Here is a 23,273-nt window from a genome sequence, read left to right on the forward strand (position 1 = left end):
TTCTCAAAACTCCTTTGCTATTGACCAAGATTGGCTGCCAGACAATATTGCCGAATGATCTAATCTAATTAGAGATTCGTAAGTTGACTGCCTCTTGGTTGGTGTAGCTGCAGAGATGGTCCCATGCCATTTCAACATTGAAAGAAGAATTCGACTTCAGCCTGATTGGCAGCTGTGTCTGAATCCTTTTTGAGGGTTATTGGCTACAGTCCTCTTGAAGAGACAGCTTAGTGACCAGGGTTCTCCAATTACAAATTTAGTAGGCCTTATAGTTAAGCATTTAGTTTACAGCAAGAGTTTCAGAATTGCAGCCAACAGTCGAGTAGCCAGCAAAATAGCTCAGCTAGTTTTTGAATAGTAGCTGCTTCTATGGAGCAAGGAATGAGTTTGTATTTTTTAAAAGTCCTTTGAGCGAAAGTGAATGCTTTTTATATCAAGGGTGGAGTGATTTACTTTTTAGTGGTGTGGTGCGTGAATAAAGTCACTTACCTGTTGGTTCAGAGCTTTAATCTTAGTCTGTTAGGAGCACTTTGGCTGCTTTGAGGGATGATCACATGGTGGCAAGTGATGCATTCCAGTAGCTGGTTATAGAGTAAGGTTTCTCTGCTCGATCCTTGGGTCATTTACCCAGAAAAGTGGAATGCACATTGTAGATATGAGGTCATCTTATGAGTGGATTGTGATGCTGAACCTGATATCTAGTGTAAAAACCTGAATAAAATATGACTGGCTGACTCGATCACATGTTCTGAGATGACAGATTGAATCCCTGTCTGAAAGTGAATGTGAGGAAGAGCTGTTGGATTTGGTACCTCACTGCACTATCAAATTACAAACTTGGCAGAACCTTTTTCTCAAGTTGTAAAATTAATTTATTTCTAATTATTAATCTGTAATATAACTTGGTAATTTGCCTCAATCTAAATGTTAGGTTACAAGTTACTGTGATTATGGTTACTGGTCTAAACTAATTTAGCTGTTTTTTGCAGACGGTTGTTACTCCATTCCAATGCCTCAGCAAGATTATCTTTTTAATTTGTTTTTGGGATGTGGGTGCTGCTGGCAAGGCAGCCAGCATTTATTGCCCATCCCTAGTTGCCCTGGAGACCACCTTCTTGCACCGCTGCAGTCCGTGTGGTGAAGGTACTCCCACAGTGCTGTGAGGGAGGGAGTGCCAGGATTTTGACCCAGCGACGATGAAGGATCGGCGATATATTTCGAAGTCAGGATGGTGTGACTTGGAGAGGAACTTGGAGGTGGTGGTGGTCCCATGGGCCTGCTGCCCTTGTCCTTCTAGGTGAAAGAGGTCGTGGGTTGGGGAAGTGCTGCCGAAGAAGCCTTGGTGAGTTGCTGCAGTGCATCTTGTAGATGGTACACACTGCAGCCACGGTACACTGGTGGTGGAGGGATTGAATGTTTAAGGTGGTGGAAGGGGTGCCAATCAAGCGGCTGCTTTGTCCTGGATGGTGTCGAGCTTCTTGTGTTGTTGGAGCTGCACTCATCCAGGCAAGTGGAGAGTATTCCATCGCACTCCTGACTTGTGCCTTGTAGATGGTGGAAAGGCTTTGGGGAGTCGGGAGGTGAGACACTTGCTGCAGAATACCTAGCCTCTGACCACCTCTTATTGCCACAGCATATATGTGGCTGGTCCAGTTAAGTTTCTGGTCAATGGTGACCCCCCCCCCCCCAGAATGTTGATGGTGGGGGATTTGGTGATGGTAATGCCATTGAATGTCAAGGGGAGGTGGTTAGACTCTCACTTGTTGCAGATAGTCATTGCCTGGCACTTCTGTGGCGCGAATGTTAGCTGCCACTTATCAGCCCAAGCCTGAACGTCATCCAGGTCTTGTTGCATGCAGGCCTGGACTGCTTCATTATCTGAGGAGTTGTGAATGGCTCACCTACTCACTGGGCCATGAAGACCCCAGAGTCAACCCCCAAGCTGGTGACAAGTTATCTGATCTTGAATTGGGTGCAGATGTAAAATGTAATAAATGTGGTCACTGGGTCTGGGTTAAGAAAGGAGAATTTTCCCAGGTTCCTGCTTTCCTAGCTATCCGACGACCCTTGCTGGAAGTACACGTTTGAGAACAAGATGAAATTTTACTGCACTCCTAGGTCTCGAAGAATTCGCCCGCTTAATGAATGGCGAGGAGACCAGAAATTTCTGTTTTTAAAACTCTTGGTGCATATTGTTAAATGCTGTACCCCAATTGATGTCCATTAACTTCAATGGTCTTGTGCTAGAAGTACTCGAGTGCAAAATCTCTGGCTAGGTGCTTTTACCTTTTACATCAGGGTCTGGGAGAGAAACACTGCAGTACTTCAGTGTGCTGTTCTGTTAATTTGCTTCTGCATTCCTGTAGTTCTGTTAGAGACCAATCTAGAATATAGAGACATAAGATTTGATTTTTAAGTTTTTGATCACGAGCATTTTGTTAATCTTAATCTTGGATACATCTAGTTGTGGACTTGTCATGACCACTGTGAACATCAAATTGCACATGCAAAGCTGCCATTTTTTTTAAACACAAAAATGGCTGTGCCAACAACCAAGACTTACACATTTGTACTCACAATTTAGTCAACGGTGTTTGTCATTCAACACTGATGTTAAGTCTCGGTGTTGCAGTTAATAAAAGAATGAAACCCATTTCAAGCCAGAATGTAGTTTTTTAAAACAATCTAAAGCAGAGCTGTGACGTTTATAATGCAATATTTTATTAAACTGTTTTGCTGTTAATGCAGTTATGAACTTATTAATTGTAATGCTATACAAAATGTTCTGTAACTCTGTACATGGTACTTAATGACTAGGGTGTTTGCAAATGTGTTTTGGTCATGCTGCTGGGATTCAAATTGCATAAGGCATGGTTTTATTTTTTGCTGACCGTGGTACTAAGTAAAACGTTATGTTCATCTCCATTTCAGGAGTTCAGTAAATAGCAAAAAATCTGCCTTTTCTGAAGTGGAGGTTGACAAACTCTTCATTTTAGTGTAAGAATCATCAACTGTTAGATTTGCTGACTTTTCAGTATTGATAAATGTCGTGCTGTTATTTAGAATGCCATTAAAACAAGTTATAGCTTTGGACTTGGTCTGCATATGTGAAATACTATTTCATGGATTTTTTTTTTAATTCAGTATCTTGAGCTAACTCTCCATTAATCATAATACCAGTTTACAGTATTCAACGTGGTTCTCAAATAAAGTTTTGTAATGTGAGTGAGATACAAAATCCTGTGGCTTCTATCCTCTTATAACTGAAATTGAAACCTCTTGAGTCATATAGCACTAAATGGGGGATGTGGGCATTTAATGGCTCATTGTCTGGAGTATTTAAAAACGTAAATTTTCTTAAATTAATATTGCACGTTTTAATTTGAATTTATATTATACAGAAGATTAAGCTCAGTAACTAATGTCCATGAACTGCAGTATCCGTGTTTCACAGCAGTTTTAAATTGCAACACCAGGGTCCTGCTTCAGTTAATCGACAGTGTCAATAGAAAATGAATGCTGATATGAAACTCGCTGGGCTGTACAGTATTTCTTTCCTCCTCCTCTCATGTACTTAGTTTTGAGATGCTTTTTTTTCTCCATTTCTATTTCTTTCCATTTTCATTGAGATTTCCACAAATGAAATATTGACTCTTGGCATGTCTATGCACTATTTTCAGACCATAATATGAAACAGTTGAGACCTCAAACCACTATCATGTGCATGTATTTAAAACAGTGCTGACTTCCAGTCAACAAATCTTGTATCAGGTTGTTATCATTTTGTAATCTTTGTCAACATTACAATGACAAAACAATATGTAAACACGTATAATTAATTGTAAACCTGAATGGATTTCATTTTTATATCTGCTTCCACCACCCTTTCAGGCCATGCATTACAATCATAGCAACTTGCTGTGTTCATAATTTTTTAAGAAATCCTCATCTCGTTCTTTTGCCAATTATCTTAAATCTTTGTTCTCTGATTACTGACCCAGTGGGAACAGTTTCTCCTTATTTACTCCTCTCAAAACTCCTCAATTTTGAACACTGGTTAAATCTCTCCTTAACTTCTGCTGTAAGGAGAACGATCTCAGCTCCTCAAGTCTCTGGACATAACTGAAGTACCTCATCCCTGGTAACATTTAGTAAGTATCCTCTCGAGTCTCGAAGATCTTGATATCTGTCCTGAAGTGTGCTGCCCAGAAATGGATGCATTACTCCAGCTGGGGCCTAACCAGGGATTTATAAAGCTGTAGTGTAACTTCCTTGCTTTGGTACTGTTTAACTTTATAAAGCCACGGCTCACACATGCTTTTTTAACAGCTTTATCAACTTGTCCTGCCACCTTCACAGATTTGTGTATGTGAACCCCCAGGCGTCTCTCCTGCACCCCCTTTCTCAATCCTCCTCACTGCATCATTTTACACTTCTCTGCATTAAATTTCATGTGTCCGCCCACTTTAGCATTTCCAAGTTTTGTGTCTTCTACAGATTTTAAGTTATGTCCTGTATATCCAAGTCCGGGTCATTCATATATATCAGAAGAGCAGTGGTCCCAATACTGAACCTTGAGGGACACTGTTATATAATTCCCTCCACTCTGTGGGGGGGGGAAACAACTGTTCACCACTACTCTCTGCATTCTGTCTTAGCCAATTTTGTATCCATGCTGCCATTGCCCCTTTAATCCTATGGGCTTCAATTTTGCTAACTAGTCTATTATGTGGCACTTCATCAAACACTTTATTGAAAGAACAGAAACACATCAACTGTACTGCTTTCATCAACACATACTGTTATTTCATCAAAAGACTCAAGTTTGTCAGGCACAGTTTGCCTCTACCATCTGTAATGGCTGTCATTTGTTAACCCATGTGTTTCAAGTGGCAATTAATATTGTCCCAGGATTGAATGATTGTGGCCAGATATTCCACTCTTTCCACATTAACCTCCCTCAACAACTTGGGATGCATCCCATCTGGATTGGGTGACTCTTCTACCTTAAGTACTGCCAACCTTTTAAGTACCTCCTTATTTATCCTGTCCAATTACTCTACCCCCTCCTTTACTGTGACATAAGCAGCATTCTCTTTTATGAAGACAGATTCAAAGTACTATTCAGTACTCCGCCATGACCTCTGCCTCCCAAGATTTCCTTTTGGTCTCCAGTTGTCCCCACCCATCCTTTGATTAGTATTTTACTCTTTGCTCATGGAAGTGACTGTGTTGTCGACTCATGAAAAATATGATCTTCACATTTGTTGTCTAATGCCAATCTTTCCTACAACATAAATGCAGGAGCTAATCCACCAAGCTTGCACTCTACACAAGATTTACACATTACTTAGTGGAACTCTGCACCAGTATAGAGTTCAAATTCTACAAAAATGGAAAGTGGAAGGGTGAACCTAGTGTCTTCCAAATCTGGAGAAAGTAGTGTCTTACGTTTACGTAAAACCTGAATGTGTTCTGTGCTCTAAATCTTCCAGCTGCAAAATGTAGTGTGTGGCTAGGAACATAGGTCATTACTGTACTCCATTTGCATAGGTGAAAATGCTTTAGACATCAAAATTTTTTTGGGGGGGCTGGTGCAGTAGATTGTATACACTGTCGCTTCATCTCTGGGATGTGGATTTGAATCTAACCCCAGCTGATAGGTCCCTTTCTATGTGAAATTAGATTTTTGCAGCCTTGACTCATTCTGATGTGCCAAATGAAAAAAATGCCTCTAATTGGTGTCAGTTGCTCATTTCTGAAACTGCAAGGATGGCGGGTGTTGGAATTGGAAAAGTTATGGTGGTCGAGATTCTGTAGTTGGTGTTGAGGCACTCTGGGGCTGAGTAAGAAGAGTTTTGTTTGCTGACCCAGCAAGGCTAAAACTATTTAATTTTGCACCACTTAAGATTCCTTGCCTAAATATAAAATTCACACTTAAAAACAAAATCCTTCCTCGACATCGCTCTACAGCTGGGTCTGGGAATTGGGATAACACCCAGGCTCAAGACCAGTCGATTGTGGATGAGCTGCACAATCTGGAATCAAATTTGCTAATTCTCATTCCTAAAGTATAGTATAATCAGGATACTCTAACATATATGTGACTTATCAAAACCGAAAACTGATAGTTATGCTTTTTTTGAAACTAGCTGCAATGACTTGGACAAACGACTGACGAAAGGTCATCAACCTGAAATGTTAACTCTTTTTCTCTCAGCAGATGCTGCCTGACCTGGAGTATTTCCAGCATTTTCTTTTTTTATTTCAGATTTACAGCATCTGCAGTATTTTGCTTTTGTATGACTTAGAATGTGGATTAATTAAGGAAAGTCAGCACAGATTTGTTAAGGCAAATTGTGTTTGCCTTTATAACTTGATTGAGTTTTTTGATGAGGTAGCTGGGAGGGTTGTTGAGGGCAATGCGGTTGATGTGGTGTGCATGGACTTCCAAAAGGCGTTTGATAAAGTGCCACATAATAGGCTTGCCAGCAAAGTTGAAGCCCATGGAATAAAAGGGACAGTGGCAGCATGGATGCATAATTGGCTAAGTGACAGGAAACAGTACTGTGACCTGTTGTTTTTCGCACTGGAGGAAGGCACACAGCGCTGTTCACCAGGGAATGTATATTAATGACTTGGGTGTACAGGGCACAAGTTCAAAATTTGCAGATGACGCAAAACTTGAGAGTATAGTGAACAGTGAGGAGGAGCGTGATGGACTTCAAGAGGACAGACATAGGCTGGTGGAATGGGTGAACATGTGGCAGATGAAATTTAACACCAGTTCGAAGTGATACACTGTTAGGAAGAATGAGAGGCAATATAAACTAAAGGATACAATTCTAAATAGGGTGCATGAATGTGTATGTGCACAAATGTTGAAGGTGGCATGACAGATTGAAAAAGCAGTTAAACTTGCGGGATCCTGGGCTTCATAAATAGAAGCAGAGTACAAAAGCAAGGACGTTATGATGAACCTTTATAAAACACTGGCCCAAAATTAGCAATTTGAGGCTTCCTGCGGCAGATGCCTCCGACCTGTTAGATCTACGCATTTACCTGGTGGCCTGGGAGATATGGAGACTTGTGATCCTGGGGGTCTCCGGGTACGTGCGGGCAGGGACGCATGTCGTTCGCAAGTGCTCCTGAGGTCGCGTGGGCCGCCCCAACCAATAAAAGGGAATCCCCATTCATATTTATGGGCATTCCGTATGTACGGAACTCCCATAAGTATGAATGGGAATCAATTTTTAAAAAAAAAAATAAAACATTTGAATTTTCTTTAATTACTTAAAATTAAATTAATGGCATTTAATTAAATATCTTAAACTGAAACTTAATTTTGAAAAATATTGTTTTAACGGCTAAAAATAAATCCCTATTGAACAGGGTTTTTAAAGTACAAATGAGTGATAACATTTTCTACTTTTTTAAAACTCATGCTGGTAAAAGCAGGCCTTACGAGTCAGAATTTCACAGGCATTCAGCAGGCGGAAGTTGGGCAAATAGCGCAACTCTCCACCCGTAGTGGCCCATCTCCTGGGGATGTGGAGGATCTGTCAAGAGGATTCTTGACAGATCGCAAGTTCTGGGTTTTAGTGCATGTGCTTCGCATGCTTAAACCTGGAACTTGCGCCGCCGCCACAGGCGCTTCCGCACCCGTAGGGTCACAAAAGACGGCCCATTATATTCCATTTGCCATGTTCTTGCCCACTCACTTAGCCGCAAACAGCAAATGTAACCCCACTATTAAGAAAGGAGGGAGAGAGGAAACGGAACTACAGACCAGTTAGCCTGACCTCAGTAGTAGGGAAAATGCTAGACTCTATTAAGGATGTGATGTTACAAGGCTAACTGAGGATGCCAAGAGGCTTCAAGGCTAAGTGAGTGGGCAAGAACATAGCAAATGGAATATAATGTGCAGAAATGTGAAGTTATCCACTTTGGTAGGAAAAATAGAAAAGCAGGGTATTTTTTAAATGGAGAGATTGGGAAATGTTGGTGTTCAGAGGGACCTGGGTGTCCTTGTACACAAATCACTGAAGGTTAACATGTAGGTACAGCAAGCAATTAGGAAAGCAAATTGTATGTTGGCCTTTATTACAAGAGGATTTGAGTATAAGAGTAAAGACTGCTTACTGCAATTATATAGGGCCCTAGTGAGACCACACCTGGAGTATTGTGTATGTTTTGGTCTCTATCTAAGGAAGGATATACTTGCCATAGAGGGAGTGCAACAAAGGTTCACCAGACTGTTTCCTGGGATGGGGGGGATTGTCCTATGAGGAGAGATTGAGTAGACTAGGCCTATATTCTCCAGATTTTAGAAGAAATCAGAGGTGATCTCATCAAATTATACAAAATTCTTACAGGGCTTGACTGTAGAAGCAGGGAGGCTGTTTGCCCTGACTGGGGAGTCTAGAACCAGGCGTCCGTCTCAGAATAAGGGGTCGGCCATTTAGGACTGAGATGAGATTTTTTTGCTGAGGGTGGTGAGTCTTTGGAATTCTCTACCCCAGAGGGCTGAGGATGCTCAGTCATTGAGTATATTCAAGACAGAAACTGATAGAGTTTTGGATATTAAGGGAATCGAGGGATATAGGGATAGTGCAGGAAAGTTGTAGTAGATCGGCCATGATCTTATTGAATGGCGGAGCAGGTTTTAGGGGCTGAATGGCCTACTCCTCCTATTTCTTATGTTCTGTTCTAACACTAGTCTGACCTTAACTGGAGCATTGTGTCCAATTCTGGGCACTGCACTTTAGGAAGGATGTGAAGGCCTTAAAGGGTGCAGAAAAAGTTTACAGGAATGGTTCCAGGGATGAGGGACTTCAGTTACGTGGATAGACTGGAGAAGCTGGGGATGTTCTCCTTCGAGCAGGGAAGGCTGAGAGGAGATTTGATAGAGGTGTTCAAAATCATGCTGGGTCTAGACAGAGTAGATGGAGAGAAACTGTTCCCATTGGTGGAAGGGTCAAGAACCAGAGGACACAGATTTATGGTGATTGGCAGAAGCACCAAAGGTGATATGAGGAAAAACTTTTTTACGCAGCGAGTAGTTAGGATCTGGAATGCACTGCCAGAGAGGGTGGTGGAGGCAGATTCAATAGTGGCTTTCAAAAGGGAATTGGATAAGTACCTGAAGGGAAAACCATTTGCAGGGCTATTGGGGAGTGGGACTAGCTGAAGTGCTCTTGCAGAGAGCTGGCCCAGGCTCGACTGGCCAAATGGATTCCTTCTGTGCTGTAACCATTCTATGAGTTCATTAGGATGCCTTGATATAAATGGATGATTTCAGGGAAATACTGCTGGGAGTTTTTGTTTTTTGTTTTAAACTAGTTAATTTGTGACATTACTTAGACAAAAAATTCTTCATGCGAGCACAGCATTTTCTTTAGGCATTTGAATTCTGCAGACTGTTTTGTCATGGTCAAAGTAATAGACTGGCTGGTTAATGGCACTGAATGCTTACATAATCGTATTGTCTTTAATCGTGGTTAAGCAGGAAGGGAGTTCCATTGCAATAATCAAGTCCTGAGACTGAATTGCCTAAGTTTTTGGTTAGATTTACTAGAACTTGGGTTATGAAATATGACCTGTCTTAACTACCAGCCATTTTGAATGACTTTACACTGAATTGCTTCTGATACTTGGCCATTCTTGGGGAAAACCTAAAATCTTAGGCTAGGTTTGATTCAGAGTTTAAATGTGTGTTTAGTCTAAATGCTGATTAATAAATATTAAAGTTTTATCACATTTTAAAATGGTTGCTTTCTCAATTCTAGGAATTGATTTTAAAATCAAAACAGTGGAACTACAAGGAAAGAAGATCAAATTGCAGATATGGTAAGTGAACTTTTACTAATTCCCTCTCTCTAGATAGAAGAATTTTGTGGATTGAAGGGTACATCTGTACCAGTAAAAGGTGTACATATTTTTCTTAAGTGGTTGCTGTATTTGTTAATGTAGCAAGTTTCCCTGGAAATCCAGTGTATGAGAACTAACTTAATTGTAAGTGAAGTTGGCTGATTATTCCAGTATTCTAATGTACTCTGCTTTTCTAAACACAGTTCATGCACTTTTAACTGAGATTGCAGTTGTACAGACTTTGTGTTGTACCTTAAATTCACAATTAAGACTGAAACGCTACAGTACTTCCCTGTCCTAATTTCCTCCTGCAACATACTGACTTTAAAAATTCCGTATCACCCAACCAGTATTTTACCTCTTCGCTGCTCTTTAATTTTGGTGTGATTCCCTATGGACCTGTTTCACCTTGACTTCTGAAGTACAAAAACAACATCTTTGGTAGAACGGTAGCATAGTGGTTATGTTACTGGACTTGTAACCCAGAGGCCTGAACTAATGATCCGGAGACGTGAGTTCAAATTCCAACACGGCAGCTGGGGAATTTAAATTCAGTTAATTAAATAAATCTGAAATAAAAAACTAGCATCAGTAATGGTGACCATGAAACGATCTGATTGTTGTAAAAAACCCATCTGGTTCACTAATGCCCTTTAGGGAAGGAAATCTGCCATTCTTACCTGGTCTGGCATATGTGATTCCAGACCCACAGCAATGTGGTTGACTCTTAACTGCCCTCTGAAATGGCCGAGCAAGCCACTCGCATGTTTTATATAAAAAAAAAAGCTACAAAAAACAAGTGCAATAAAACCGGACGGACCACCTGGCATTGAACTCTGCACTGGCTACGGATACGACTGGCACACCCAGCCCAGTTGACCCTGCAAAATCCACCTCGCCAACATCTGGGAACTTATGCCAAAATTGGGAGAGCTGTCCCAGCAACAGCCTGACAGTCATAGTCACAATCATACCTTTCAGCCAATGTCCCAAACTCTTCCTCCACCGTCCCTGGGTATGTCCTGTCTCTCGGGCAGGACAGACCCACCACGGGTGGAGGCACAGTGGTATACAGTTGGGAAGGAGTGGCCCTGGGAGTCCTCAACATTGACTCTGGACCCATGAAGTCTCATGGCTTCAGGTCAAGCATGGGCAAGGAAACCTCCTGCCGATTACCACCTACTGCCCTCCCTCAGCTGATGAATCAGTACTCCTCCATGTTGAAAACCACTTGGAAGAAGCACTGAGTAGCAAGGGAACAGGATGTACTCTGGGTGGGGGACTTCAATGTCCATCACAGAGTGGCTCGGTAGCACCACTACTGCCCGAGCTGGCTGAGTCCTGAAGGACCTAGCTGCCAATCTGGGCCTGCGACAGGTGAAAGAACCAACATGAGGGGAAAAACCTACTTGACCTCTTCCTTGCCAATCTACCTGTCGCAGGTGCATATGTCCATGACGGCAGTGACCACAGCACAGTCATTGTGGAGACTAAGTCCCATCTTCACACAGGTGGCATCCTCCATCGTGTTGTGTGGCACTACCACTGCTAAATGGGATAGATTCAGAACAGATCTAGTCACTCCAAACTGGGCATCCACAAGGCACTGTGGGCTATCGGCAGCAGCAGAATTGTATTCCACCACAATCTGTAAGCTCATGGCCCGGCATATCCCTCACACTACCATTACCATCAAGCCACGGGACCAACCCGGGTTCAACAAGGTGTGTAGAAGAGCATGCCAAGAGCAGCACCAGGTGTACCTTAAAATGTGGTGCAAACCTGGGGAAGTGTAACAAGACTACATGCATGTTATAGACAGAGCTAAGTGATCCCACAATCAATGGATCAGATCAAAGCTCTGCAGTCCTGCCACATCCAGTCGTGAATGGTGATGGACGATTAAACAACTAACTGGAGGAAGCTCCATCAATATCCCCATCAATGATGGTGGTGCCCAGCACGTGAGTGCAAAAGACAAAGTTGAAGCGTTTGCAGCCATCTTCATACAGAAGTGCTGAGTGGATGATCTATATTGGCCTCCTTGAGGTCCCCACCACCACAGAAGCCAGTCTTCAGCCAATTCTATTCACTCCACCTGTTATCAAGAAACGGCTGAGCACACTGAATACAGCAAAAGCTGTGGGCCCCGACAGCATCCAGGCTGTCGTGCTGAAGACTTGTGCTCCAGAACTAGCCGTGCCTCTAGCTAAGCTGTTGAGTACAGCTACAACACTGGCATCTATCTGACAATGTGGAAAACTGCCATGGTATGTCCTGTCCGCAAAAAGCAGGACAAATCCAAAACAGCCAATCACCGCCCCATCAGTCTACCCTCAATCATCAGCAAAGTCATGGAAGTTGGCGTCGACAGTGCTATCGAGCAGCACTTACTCGCCAATAACCTGCTCCCTGATGCTCAGTTTGGGTTCTGCCCGGACCACTCTGCTCCAGACCTCATTACAGCCTTGGCCCAAACATGGACAAAAGAACCGAATTCCTGAGGTGAGAGTGACTGCCCTTGACATCAAGGCAGCATTTGACTGAGTGTAGCATCAAGGAGCCCTAGTAAAACTGATGTCCAATGGGAATCAGGGTAAACTCTCCGCTGGCTGGAGTCATACCTAGCACAAAGGAAGATGGTTGTGGTGATTGGAGGTCAATCATCACAGCCCCAGGACATCGCTGCAGGAGTTCCTCAGGGCAGTGTCCTAGGCCCAAACATCTTCAGCTGCTTCATCAATGACCTTTCCTCCATCATAAGGTCAGAAGTAAGGATGTTCGCTGATGACTGCAGTGTTCAGTGCCATTCGCAGCTCTTCAGATAATGAAGCAGTCCATGCCTGCATGCTGCAAGACCTGGATGACATTCCAGCTTGGGATGATAGCTGGCAGGTAACATTCGCGAGGCAATGACTATCTCCAAAAAGCGAGCATCTAACCAGCACCCCTTGACATTCAACAGCATTACCATAGCTGAATCCCCTACCATCAATATCCTGGGGGTCACCATTGACCAGAAACTTAACTGGACCAGCCGCACATACACTGGCAACAAGAGTGGGTCAGAGGCTGGGTGTTCTGAGGCGAGTGTCTCACCACCTGACTCCCCAAAACCTTTGCATCGTCTACAAGGTGCAAGTAAGGAGTGTGATGGAATACTCTCCTTGTCTGAGTGTAGCTCCAACAACACTTGAAGCTCGACACCATCCAAGACAAAAGAGCCTGCTTAATTGGCACCCCATCCACCACCTTAAACATTCTCTCTCTCCACCACCGGTGTACCATCTACAAGATGCACTGCAGCAACTCGCCAAGGCTTCTTCGGCAGCATCTCCCAAACCTGCGACCTCTTCCACCCAGAAGGACATGGGCAGCAGGCGCATGGGAACACCACCACCACCACCTCCAAGTTCCCCTCCAAGTCACACCATCCTGACTTGGAAGTATATCGCCATTCCTTCATTGTCGCTGGGTCAGAATTCCCATGCTCCCTCCCTAACAGTGCTATGGGAGCACCTTCATCATATGGACTGCAGTGGGTCAAGGTGGCTCACTACCACCACCTCAATGGCATCTAGGGATAGGCAATAAATGCTGGCCTTGCCAGCGATGCCCATATCCAGTGAACAAATAAAAATCTAATTACCAATATATACCAAGATCTATTACTACAGTGTTCAATCAAATTGATTAGTAATCATGTAGAATTCCATAGAATTTTCAGCACAGAAACAACCCATTCAGCCCAACTGATCTATGCCAGGACAAAAGCAAAATACTGCGGATGCTGGAAATCTAAAATAAAAACAGAAAATGCTGGAAATACTCAGCAGGTCAGGCAGCATCTGTGGAGAGAGAAATAGTTAATGTTTCAGGTCGATGACCTTTCGTCAGAACTGGAAAATGTTAGATGTAACAGGTTTTAAGCAAGTACAGAGACAGCGAAAGGGGGGGAGTGGAGCACAACAAGGAAAGTCTGATAGGAAGGAGAGATTAAAAGACAATGAATTATGGTAATGGTAGAAATAAACAAAAAATGGGTCTAGAAGAGCTGTAAATGGGATTAGCAGAATCATCAACAGCTGCAGTCTGGAAAAATGGGGGCAGAGGTTATGACCTGAAATTGTTGAACTCAATGAGTCCGGAAGGCTGTAAAGTGCCTCCACACAAGCCTCCTTCCACCCTACTTTATCTAACCCTATCAGCATATCCTTCTATTCCTTTCTCCTTCATGCATTTAAGAGGAAGCTAAATAAATGATCATTTTGCTACTCCTTCCTCTTCTGGCCCAGAGCCACCAGTGAGGTTAAAGCTCTTGTTAGAATTTGTGTACATTGTGTTTTAATGCTATCTGTAGGGCAGCTGATAGTGCATCACAAAATTACAATTTTCAACTGCTAAGAATGACATTGTTTGACACTGCAGTTTTCCATGCTGGCCTCTATTGAGCCAATCTCCCATTTGTGTCTGGAGCATAAACAAATTAAGATTTTCACTAGCTTCCTTGAGGTTTTTTCTTAATGAGACTCAAATCTGTGTACAAAAGTTTATAAAATGTCCTTGGTTCTCTGCGCTCTCTCTCGCACACACACCCCTGTATCAATGCCTCAGTGGCAGCCACCTAATTTCCAAAGGATTTAGGTACGCTACCAGAGGACCACCTCCCTTCCTCTCCACGTGTTTGTACGGCCGCTGATTTACTATTAATTTGTATGGAAGTAAAATTGCGTAGAGATGACCAGGAAGAATATATTGAAGGCCAAAAATATAATAACCGGGTAACAAACCTTCTGTTTTAATGTCTGAAGTACTAATCTAAATTCATGCTGTAAATACATCACTCCAAGTTAGCGTCTATAAAACGGGTACGTATCCTTAACTCGGCTTCATAACCTGGCTTTGTTCTTTTAGCTGCTGACTGGAGAGGGTGGATCTATATTTCCAGCACTTGCATTTTTTCTTATTTCAATATAAATTCTTCCCATTTGTACATTGAAGAAATGATGCATAATGTTTCCCTCCTGTAAGTGCAGAACACGCAAAGACATTGTCCCTTTTTTAAGAAATGCACAACATGTTTAATAAGGTGGCCTTATCACATTCTGCTGTAAATGTTTACCAAGCGGCACTTAGCCGTTTCTTCGTAAGCAGCAGATTTCTCTCCCACAAGGTTTTTTTTTCCTAAAAGATTCTTGTAAAGAATTGTCAAGGACTCCTTGGATGTCATGCCATAATTTTGTTTGATATTCTGACTCCAGCCTCTTGTGCAATTTTTTTTCTTTATCTTTCCTTCTGTGACAAAACCTTCAACTTTTGTTACCCTACTCTGTGGAACTGTTTCCCTAAGCCCCACCCCTGTCTTGCTAACTCCCTACATTTAAAAGCCTCCTTAAAATCTGTCTCTTTCCATGCTTTCTGTTATATTCCATAACTCGATTGCTGTTTACCATCTGTTCTCAAACTCCTTGGAACACTTACTACATTTAAAGTTGCTGTCAAGACATTAAAAGCTGCAAATCAACCAAGCGAACAGGACATTGAGCCGTACTACCAAATCCAAATATGAATTTGAGGCCAGCATGTTGGGCCTCAATAGTATTCTGGTCATTGTTCATTTTTTGTTGTCCAGGCATAAAGAAATCAATGTTCTTGCGGGGAGGTTTGTTATGTGCTGTTGGGGAGGGTTTAAACTAGTTTAGCAGGGGGTTGGGCACCAGCATTTAGGAGTAGAAAAGAGGAATAAGGTGCATCAGAGTGATTGTATTGGATATTACTAGAGAAGATAGTACTTGAGGCGGTAGTACCATATTAGATAGCAGACTAAAAGACTGAAATTCAAAAAAGGTTTAGAATGCATGTATGTAAACAAAGTGTGGTGAATAAGGTTGATGAGCTACAAGCACAAGTAGCTGTGTGGCAATATGATGTGGCAATAACTGAAACGTGGCTTAAACACGGTGAGGACTGGGCACTTAATATTCAAGGGACAAGGTGTTCAGAAAAGATAGGGAAGGGAGGTGAGGTAGCAGTGCTGATTAAGGAAGACATTGTAATGTTGGAAAGGGAGGATGTTCTTGAGGGGACAAGGACAGAATCCATTTGGTTAGAGTTGAGGAGCAAAAAGGGTATGATAATGCTATTGGGGGTATTCTACAGACCTCCAAATAGTGAGGTAGGTAGAGGAGCAAATCTGTAGGGAAATCAGATATGCAAGAGCTATAGTGTGGTGATATTGGGGGATTTCAATTACCCAAATATTGATTGGGATAATGCTAGGGTAAAGAGAAAGGATGGGGAGGAATTTCTGAAATGTGTTCAAGAAAATTTCCTTGATCAGTATGTTCTTGGCCCAACTGGGAAGGCGGCATTGCTGGATCTGGTGCTGGGGAATAAGGTGGGCCAGGTCGACCAAGTGTCTGTGGGAGAACGCTTGAGTACGAGTGATTATCGTATATGATTTTAGATTAGCAATGGAGAGGAGCAAGGAACAATCTAGAGTGGAACTTCTAAACTAGAATAGGGCTAACTTCAATGGGATGCGAAAGGATCTAGCCAGGGTAAAATGGAACCAAAGACTTACCATAAAACTGTAAAAGAATAATGGGTGATCTTTAAGGATGAGATGTTGCAAGTACAGGCTAGGTACATTCCAACAAGAGGGAAGGGTAAGGGAACCAAAGCAAGGGCTCCCTGGATGATGAGGAAGATAGAGAAGATGATGAAACAAAGAAGAGGGTGTATGAAGCATGTCAGGTGAATTCTTCAAGGGCGAGCCAGACCAAATACAATAAGTTGAGAGGGGAAGTGAAGATGAAAATAAGCTTGGCAAAGAGAATGAGGGTAGAATGGCACTTAACAAAAGGGAACCCAAAAATCATCTACCTGCATGTAAACAGTAAGCGGGTACTAAGAGGTTAGGTGGGGCCTATTGGAGACAAAGGTGATATATGCTTAGAGGCGCAGGCAAGTCTAGAATACTCTGAGTACTTTGTATCGGTGTTTACTAAGGAGGTGGTTACTGACAAAATATCGTTAGAAATGGAAAAGGTAGAAGCAATGGAAGGGGTGAAAATTGATGGGCAGGATGTACTAGAAAGGCTGGGTATGCTGGTGGACAGGTTGGCCTGTTCCAGATGGCTTGCATCCCAGGTTGCTAAGGGAATTGGGGGAGGAGATAGCAGAAGAGCTTGCCATAATTTTCCAATCTTCCCTAGATGCGGGGGAGGTGCCTGAGGATTGGAAGGTAGCAAATGTGACGCCATTGTTCAAAGGGCGTAAGGACAATCCTAGTAACTACAGTTTGGTCAGTTTAACATCAGTGGTGGGTCAAGTTTTTTTTTTAGAAACACCAAGGAAAAAATTAACAGGCACTTGGAGAGGTTTAAGCTAATTAAGGAGCACCAACACTGATTTGTAAAAGGTAGATTGTGTTTGACTAATCTAATTGAATTTTTTGATGAAGTAACAAGGGGGATTGATGAAGGGAATGCAACAGATGTTGTCTACATGGATTTTCGGAAGGCGTTTGACAAAGTACCACATAGAAGGCTGGTTAACAAAATTGAGGCTCATGTAAAAGGTGGGTCAGTGGCAGTATGGATAAGGAATTGGCTTAAAGACAAAAGCGAGTAGTGTTAAATGGCTGTTTTTCAGACTGGAGGATGGTAGACACTGGTGTTCCCCAGGGGTCAGTGCTGGGGCCACTGCTTTTTTTGAGATATATAATGACCTGGATATTGGAATACAGAGGAATTTCTAAATTTGCTGATGACACCAAACTTGGGCGTGTGGCAGTGTGATACCAATCGACTGCAACAGGACATAGAAAGGCTAGCAGAATGGGCAGACAAGTGGCAGATGGAATTTTAATTCAGAGAAGTGAGGTGATGCATTTTGGCAGAAGGAACAGGCAGAGGCAATATACACTTAGTGGCACAGTTTGAGTGTGCAGGGACAGAGGGACCTGGTAGTTAATGTGCATAGGTCCCTGAAGGTGGCAGGACATAATGGTTAACAAAACATATGGGATCATGGGCTTCATAAATAGAGGTATTGAGTACAAAAGTAGAGAAGTTATGCTGGACCTTTATAAAGTGCTGGTTAGGCCACAACTGGAGTATTGCGTCCAGTTTTGGTCACCACACTTTAGGAAGGATGTGAAGGCCCTTGAGTGGGTGCAGAGGAGATTTACCAGAATGGTTCTGGGGATGGGGGATCTTCGCTACAAGGACCGGTTGGAGAAGCTGGATTTGTTTTCATTAGAGCAAAGGCGGTTGAGGGGTGATTTGACACAGGTGTGCAAGATTATGACTGGTTTGGATAGGCTAGACGGGGAAAGGCTGTTCCCACAAGTTGGTGGTATAATGACTAGGGCACAGATTTAAGGTTTTGGGCAAGAGATACGGGGGTATGTGAGAAACTTTTTCATTCAGCGAGTGATGATGACCTGGAATTTGCTGCTGACAGAAGTGGTGGAAGCGGAGACACTCAATGGGCCAGAAATTCGCGGCCAAAGGCGTGAGTGCGCTCGGGGTACTCACGCATCTGGCTGTTGGAAATGCCGGCGTTCAGCATGAACAGCGCATGCGGGGAACGCCGGCATTTCCAGACCTCGAGCGCGTGCGACTGCACAGGCAGCGCTTGCGCAGTGAACTTCGTAGATTTCATTCATGAAATCCGTGAGGGTAAGTCCTCAGAAGTTACACTTGAAAAAAGCAAGTGTAAAGTGGTTCATTGGCTGCGGAGGAAGAAACATTTTATCGTGGAGCTTCTGAAATGCAATATTTTTGTTTGGGAAAGGGAGGGAAGTTATTTTAAGAAATTTTAAGTAAGTTTTAAAGTTAAAATTTTTTTTTTTTTTTTAAGGGTTTTCAGAACGGTAGGTAGAAGGAGCAATTGTGGCTGTGAATGGAATGTGAGAATGAGTTATGTATGTATGTCCACATATTCCTTTACGTATATGTATGTTTTATATTCCTTTACTAATGTGTATGAATGTGTGTTTTTAATTATGATTTTCCAATAAGTTACTTTCTCTGAAAGTCATAATTAAATAATACATTCATACACATAAGTAAAGGAATATATACATAACACGCAAAGGAATATATACAGACATACATACTTTCAGAAGCTGCACGATAAGAAATATCTTCCTCCGCAGCCTCTGGAGCAACTGTACCCATGCTTTTTTCATGTGTAAGTTGTAAGGACTTGACCTCACTGAAAGCGGCGAATTATACTGCGCACGCGCTGCCTGTGCAGTCGCACGCGTTCTGCCTCTGAACCCCTTCGTTCAGAGGACAGGAAATGCCGGTTTTCCCCAAAAGCACCGTGCATGCTGAAAACCGGCATTTCATCCGGCCAGATGCGTAAGTACCCCGACCGTACTCGCGCAGTTGGAAGGGAATTACTGGGCCAACATTTTACATGTCAATAAAATGAAAAATTTAACAATTGCACGACTTGCCCCCTCGCATCTGCGACTGAGGGTCCAAGGAGGTGCATTGCGCAAGAGGTCGTCATCGTACGTATCCTCACGCTGTTCCCTTTGGGGAACTGTATGAAGTGGTGGAAGGATTTATGGCCGTGATTAACGCTCATTCCGTGACCGTAACCATCTTTGAACCAGCCATTAGGGTGGTTAATCCTATGGCGGGAGGGTTTTACGGGCTCCCACAACCCATCTGAGGGGGGGGCCACCAACACCCACGGACGCAAGTATCCCGCTGGATGTCCACCCAGAATTTAAAGTTGGAACTCCGACTCCACTTGCCGGGACTGTCTGGAGTGGGGTTCAAAACCCTACTCCTTCTGGCCCAGCGGCGGGGATGCTTACTGCTACGCAAAAGGCCCACTCCGCACAAAAGGTGACACCCATATGTTTCCTGTGCCTTTTCCCTCCCCGTGACTGGAGCCCTATGCTGCCATTTCACGTTGCTAATCGGATTGGGCCTTTGTCATAGCGGTCGGATCCCCGCCGCTGGGCCAGATCAGGGTAGGGTTTCGAACCCCGCTCCAGACAGTCCCGGCAAGTGGAGTCGGAGCTCCGGCTCTAAATTCTGGGTTGACATCCAGTGGGATATTTGCGTCCGTGGGTGTGGGTGGCCCCCCCTCCTTGTATAGCTTGTGGGAGCCCGTAAAACCCTCCCGCCATAGGATTAACCGCCCTAATGCCTGGTTCAAAGATGGTCACGGTCACGGAATGAGCGTTAATCACGGCCATAAATCCTTCCACCACTTCATACAGTTCCCCAAAGGGAACAGTGTGAAGACACGTATGATGACGACATTGCTAAATAAATAAATGGAATTAAAAAAAATTCTTTTAGGGCTTTTAAAAGTCTTTAAATTGCTTTAATTCTGTTTAAAACTACTTCAGATTACTCAAAATAATGTAAACATTTTAAAAAGTTTATAAAAGTTACCAAAATCTTCAAAAAACTTCCAAAAACCTATTTAAACTGCTGCTTTGCATGTAAAAATGCTTAGCAGCTTGACAGAAACATTGGGGGCATGTCCAGTGAAACTGAGACCTCAAGGGGCGTGTCTCACTTGCACTGCACGCTCCTGGTTTCGCGCTGGCTGCACTCCTGGGCGGCGTGACGTCATACGCTGCCCGGGATTCTTCTGGAAACACCAATTCCAGGCGTCCCTGGAGCTGATCGGCAGCGCGGGGTAAGTGCAGAAACGGGGCTGCAAGCCCCGTTCACCAATTTCTGGCCCATAGTTTTCAAGGGGAGACTGGATAGGCACTTGAGGGAAATAAACTTGCCGGGGAATGGGACTGATTGGATTGCTCTACGGAGAGCCGGCACGGACTTGATGGGCCGAATGGCTGCCTCCTGTGCCATTATGATTCTATGAATCTTCAGTGTCCTGGAAGTAATGCAGAGAGGGGCACAAGGCTTAATGGTTGTGAAGGAATGCTTAAACTTGGACTCCTTCACCTTTGAAAGGAGGTGATCGAGAGATGTTGGAGGCATTTGGTACTAAGTGAAATAGACTAGATTAATTTGGTGCATTATTACATTTAAACCAGAACTGCAAGACCGGAAGGATGCAACCTGGTAAGGCAAATTTAGGACTGATGGAATAAAGAGGAAAGGTGTTCTGGGTAGGACTGTGGTGATGAGGTGGTTGGATTCCATGGTGAGGTACAGTGGACTTCTGTGGGAGGGTGATAGATGGACATTCCTCATTTGTGGCCTCTTTACCATTGGTGGTGCTGTTTTTCATTTGACATCAGAACTTCCAAGGATATGAGTAGTGACCTTCATTGCTGGAAGGAAGTTGAAGCTTGATACCTGTAGCTCCAAGCTGATGTCCAGTTCCCATGCACCATAGGGACATCCTTCTATTTCTAGGTCAGTTCGATAATTGAGTTAATGTGGCCTGTTCCTGAATCACCTTTTCCCTTTACAGATATAGTAGCTAGGAGCAAGTTTCCTAAATCCATAAATCTCACTTATACACAATCCTTATTTGAGTTGTCGCTGTATACCACCTTAGCTAGGATGCCAGTACAATTCATTTCAGTGTCTCCATGCAAAAGTGGAAAAACTCAGCCAGTGCTTCTAATTACCTAGTGGCCCTTGCTGGATCGTGTGTAAGTAAATCAGATGAGATCTCGGTGAGCTCTGATGGCCCAAAATATCATAGTTGTCACTCAATTTCATGTATTAATAGACACTTTCTCAGGCATTTAGACTTGGGAGGAAGCGCAGCAGCAGTGTCACGACCAGCCAGATAAGGACACCGAGTTTTTTTTTAGAAGCTGTAATACTGTGACGGCTCACATTTTAACCACTGACTATACTCCACTTGGATAGGCATTACTGGCCACATTTTGTGTACCTGTGTGTTAAGGTATGGTAATTGTAGGGTATACTAGAGCAATTTGCTTTGGTGGCCAATAGGGTCAAATTGAAACCCCTTTACCTGGCAAAAATGGTTAAAATTTCAATTTGGCTGAGGTACTGATTCCCATGGAATTTTAGCTGAGAATTTGTGTGCAACCATCCAACTCAAAATGTAAGAAATTACTCAACTTTTTGAAATGCTCTAGTTTTAAATCTTGTCATGTTGATGCTTTTAAGTTTCTGTGGGAAAGAAAATGCACTGAAGGGTAGGTTACATTGACTTTGTATTAAGTAAAAATGTGTGCAAGATTTCAAGTTTTTTAAAATGTCAGTCCTTTTGCTGATTTTTAAATTGTTTTATTTATTTTGAAGGGATACAGCAGGACAGGAACGATTTCACACCATCACCACCTCCTACTACAGGGGAGCAATGGGAATCATGTTAGTCTATGACATCACAAATGCCAAAAGCTTTGAAAACATCAGCAAATGGCTGAGGAACATAGATGAGGTAAGAGAAGGCTGTAACAATTTGACTACTTGGGCAACATGTCTTAGGAAAGTGGTCTGATTTTTATTTTTTGGTGGCGGAGCATGGTCAGTGCAAAGATCAGTTGTACTGCAGTACTTCCTTTTAAAGGTTAGTGCTAACTCACTGAACTCATTCTTTTTGCAAAACTGGTGCACTATGGCATGACCTCATAGAACCTTAACGGGTATGAAATTTCTAAATGGAAATGTAAACACCAATGACAAATGTAGTATTTGCTTCAAAGTATGAAGAAAGCTTAGTTTTAAATATAAAAGCAGCCGTACTCAACATATAAACAAGGAAATGATGTTGAATTTGTATCATGTATTGGTTAGGTTGCATTTGAAATGTAATATTCAGTTCTCAGCATCCTGTTGTTGGAAGGATAGTAGAGCCATAGAAAGGGTAGAGTGAAGCTACAGGTCACAAAAGGTCATCAACCAGAAACGTTAACTCTGTTTCTCTCTCCACAGATGCTGCCTGACCTGAGTGTTTCCAGCATTTTCTGTTTATTTTATATAGTGAAGATTGTTACCAGGGATGAGAAGTTATAGTTATGAATATTATGACACCATTGTTTAAGTGCTAGGGTAGACATAATGAGCCAAATGTGCTTTAATCTCTGGCTGTTGAATCAATTTTTGTCTCTGCTCCTGTGAAGTGCCTTGACGTTTTACTATGTTAAAGGTGCTATATTAAATGGAAGTTGAAATAATTGTTCTAAATCCGTATCAAATCATGGTACGTGCTTAACAAAGTTCCATATTTCAGGCATGTGTTTCTGGTGGCTACACTTGCTTGATGTAAATGCTGTTAATTTAAGAAGCAACTTTATAATTCCAGAAAGTAGCTTGCTTGTACATTTCTTAACCACCTTCTGTGATTGTAACCGAGTTTAGTAGCAAGCAGTATTAAATAATACTTCCTCTTTCTGATTACTTTGCTTCCTCCTCCTCCCCATGCCTAGGAAAGGGGAGGTCTTGATGTTTTGTACCCTGTATTGAGTA

General features: G+C 42.8%; 1 protein-coding gene across 1 annotated transcript in view; it reads left to right on the forward strand.

Moving 5' to 3' along the window:
* The window catches only part of rab10 (RAB10, member RAS oncogene family), a 76,322-nt gene that overhangs the window by 34,274 nt on the left and 18,775 nt on the right, over nt 1-23,273 (forward strand). Inside the window, exons 2-3 of the mRNA XM_085996949.1 lie at nt 9,789-9,849; nt 22,107-22,245. Coding sequence (XP_085853075.1) covers nt 9,789-9,849; nt 22,107-22,245 — 200 coding nt within the window. The remainder of the gene's footprint in view (nt 1-9,788; nt 9,850-22,106; nt 22,246-23,273) is intronic.

The sequence above is a fragment of the Somniosus microcephalus genome, chromosome 9, assembly GCF_052327205.1.
Source record: "Somniosus microcephalus isolate GS21.2 chromosome 9, FLI_Smic_1.0, whole genome shotgun sequence".
Taxonomy (NCBI): domain Eukaryota; kingdom Metazoa; phylum Chordata; class Chondrichthyes; order Squaliformes; family Somniosidae; genus Somniosus; species Somniosus microcephalus.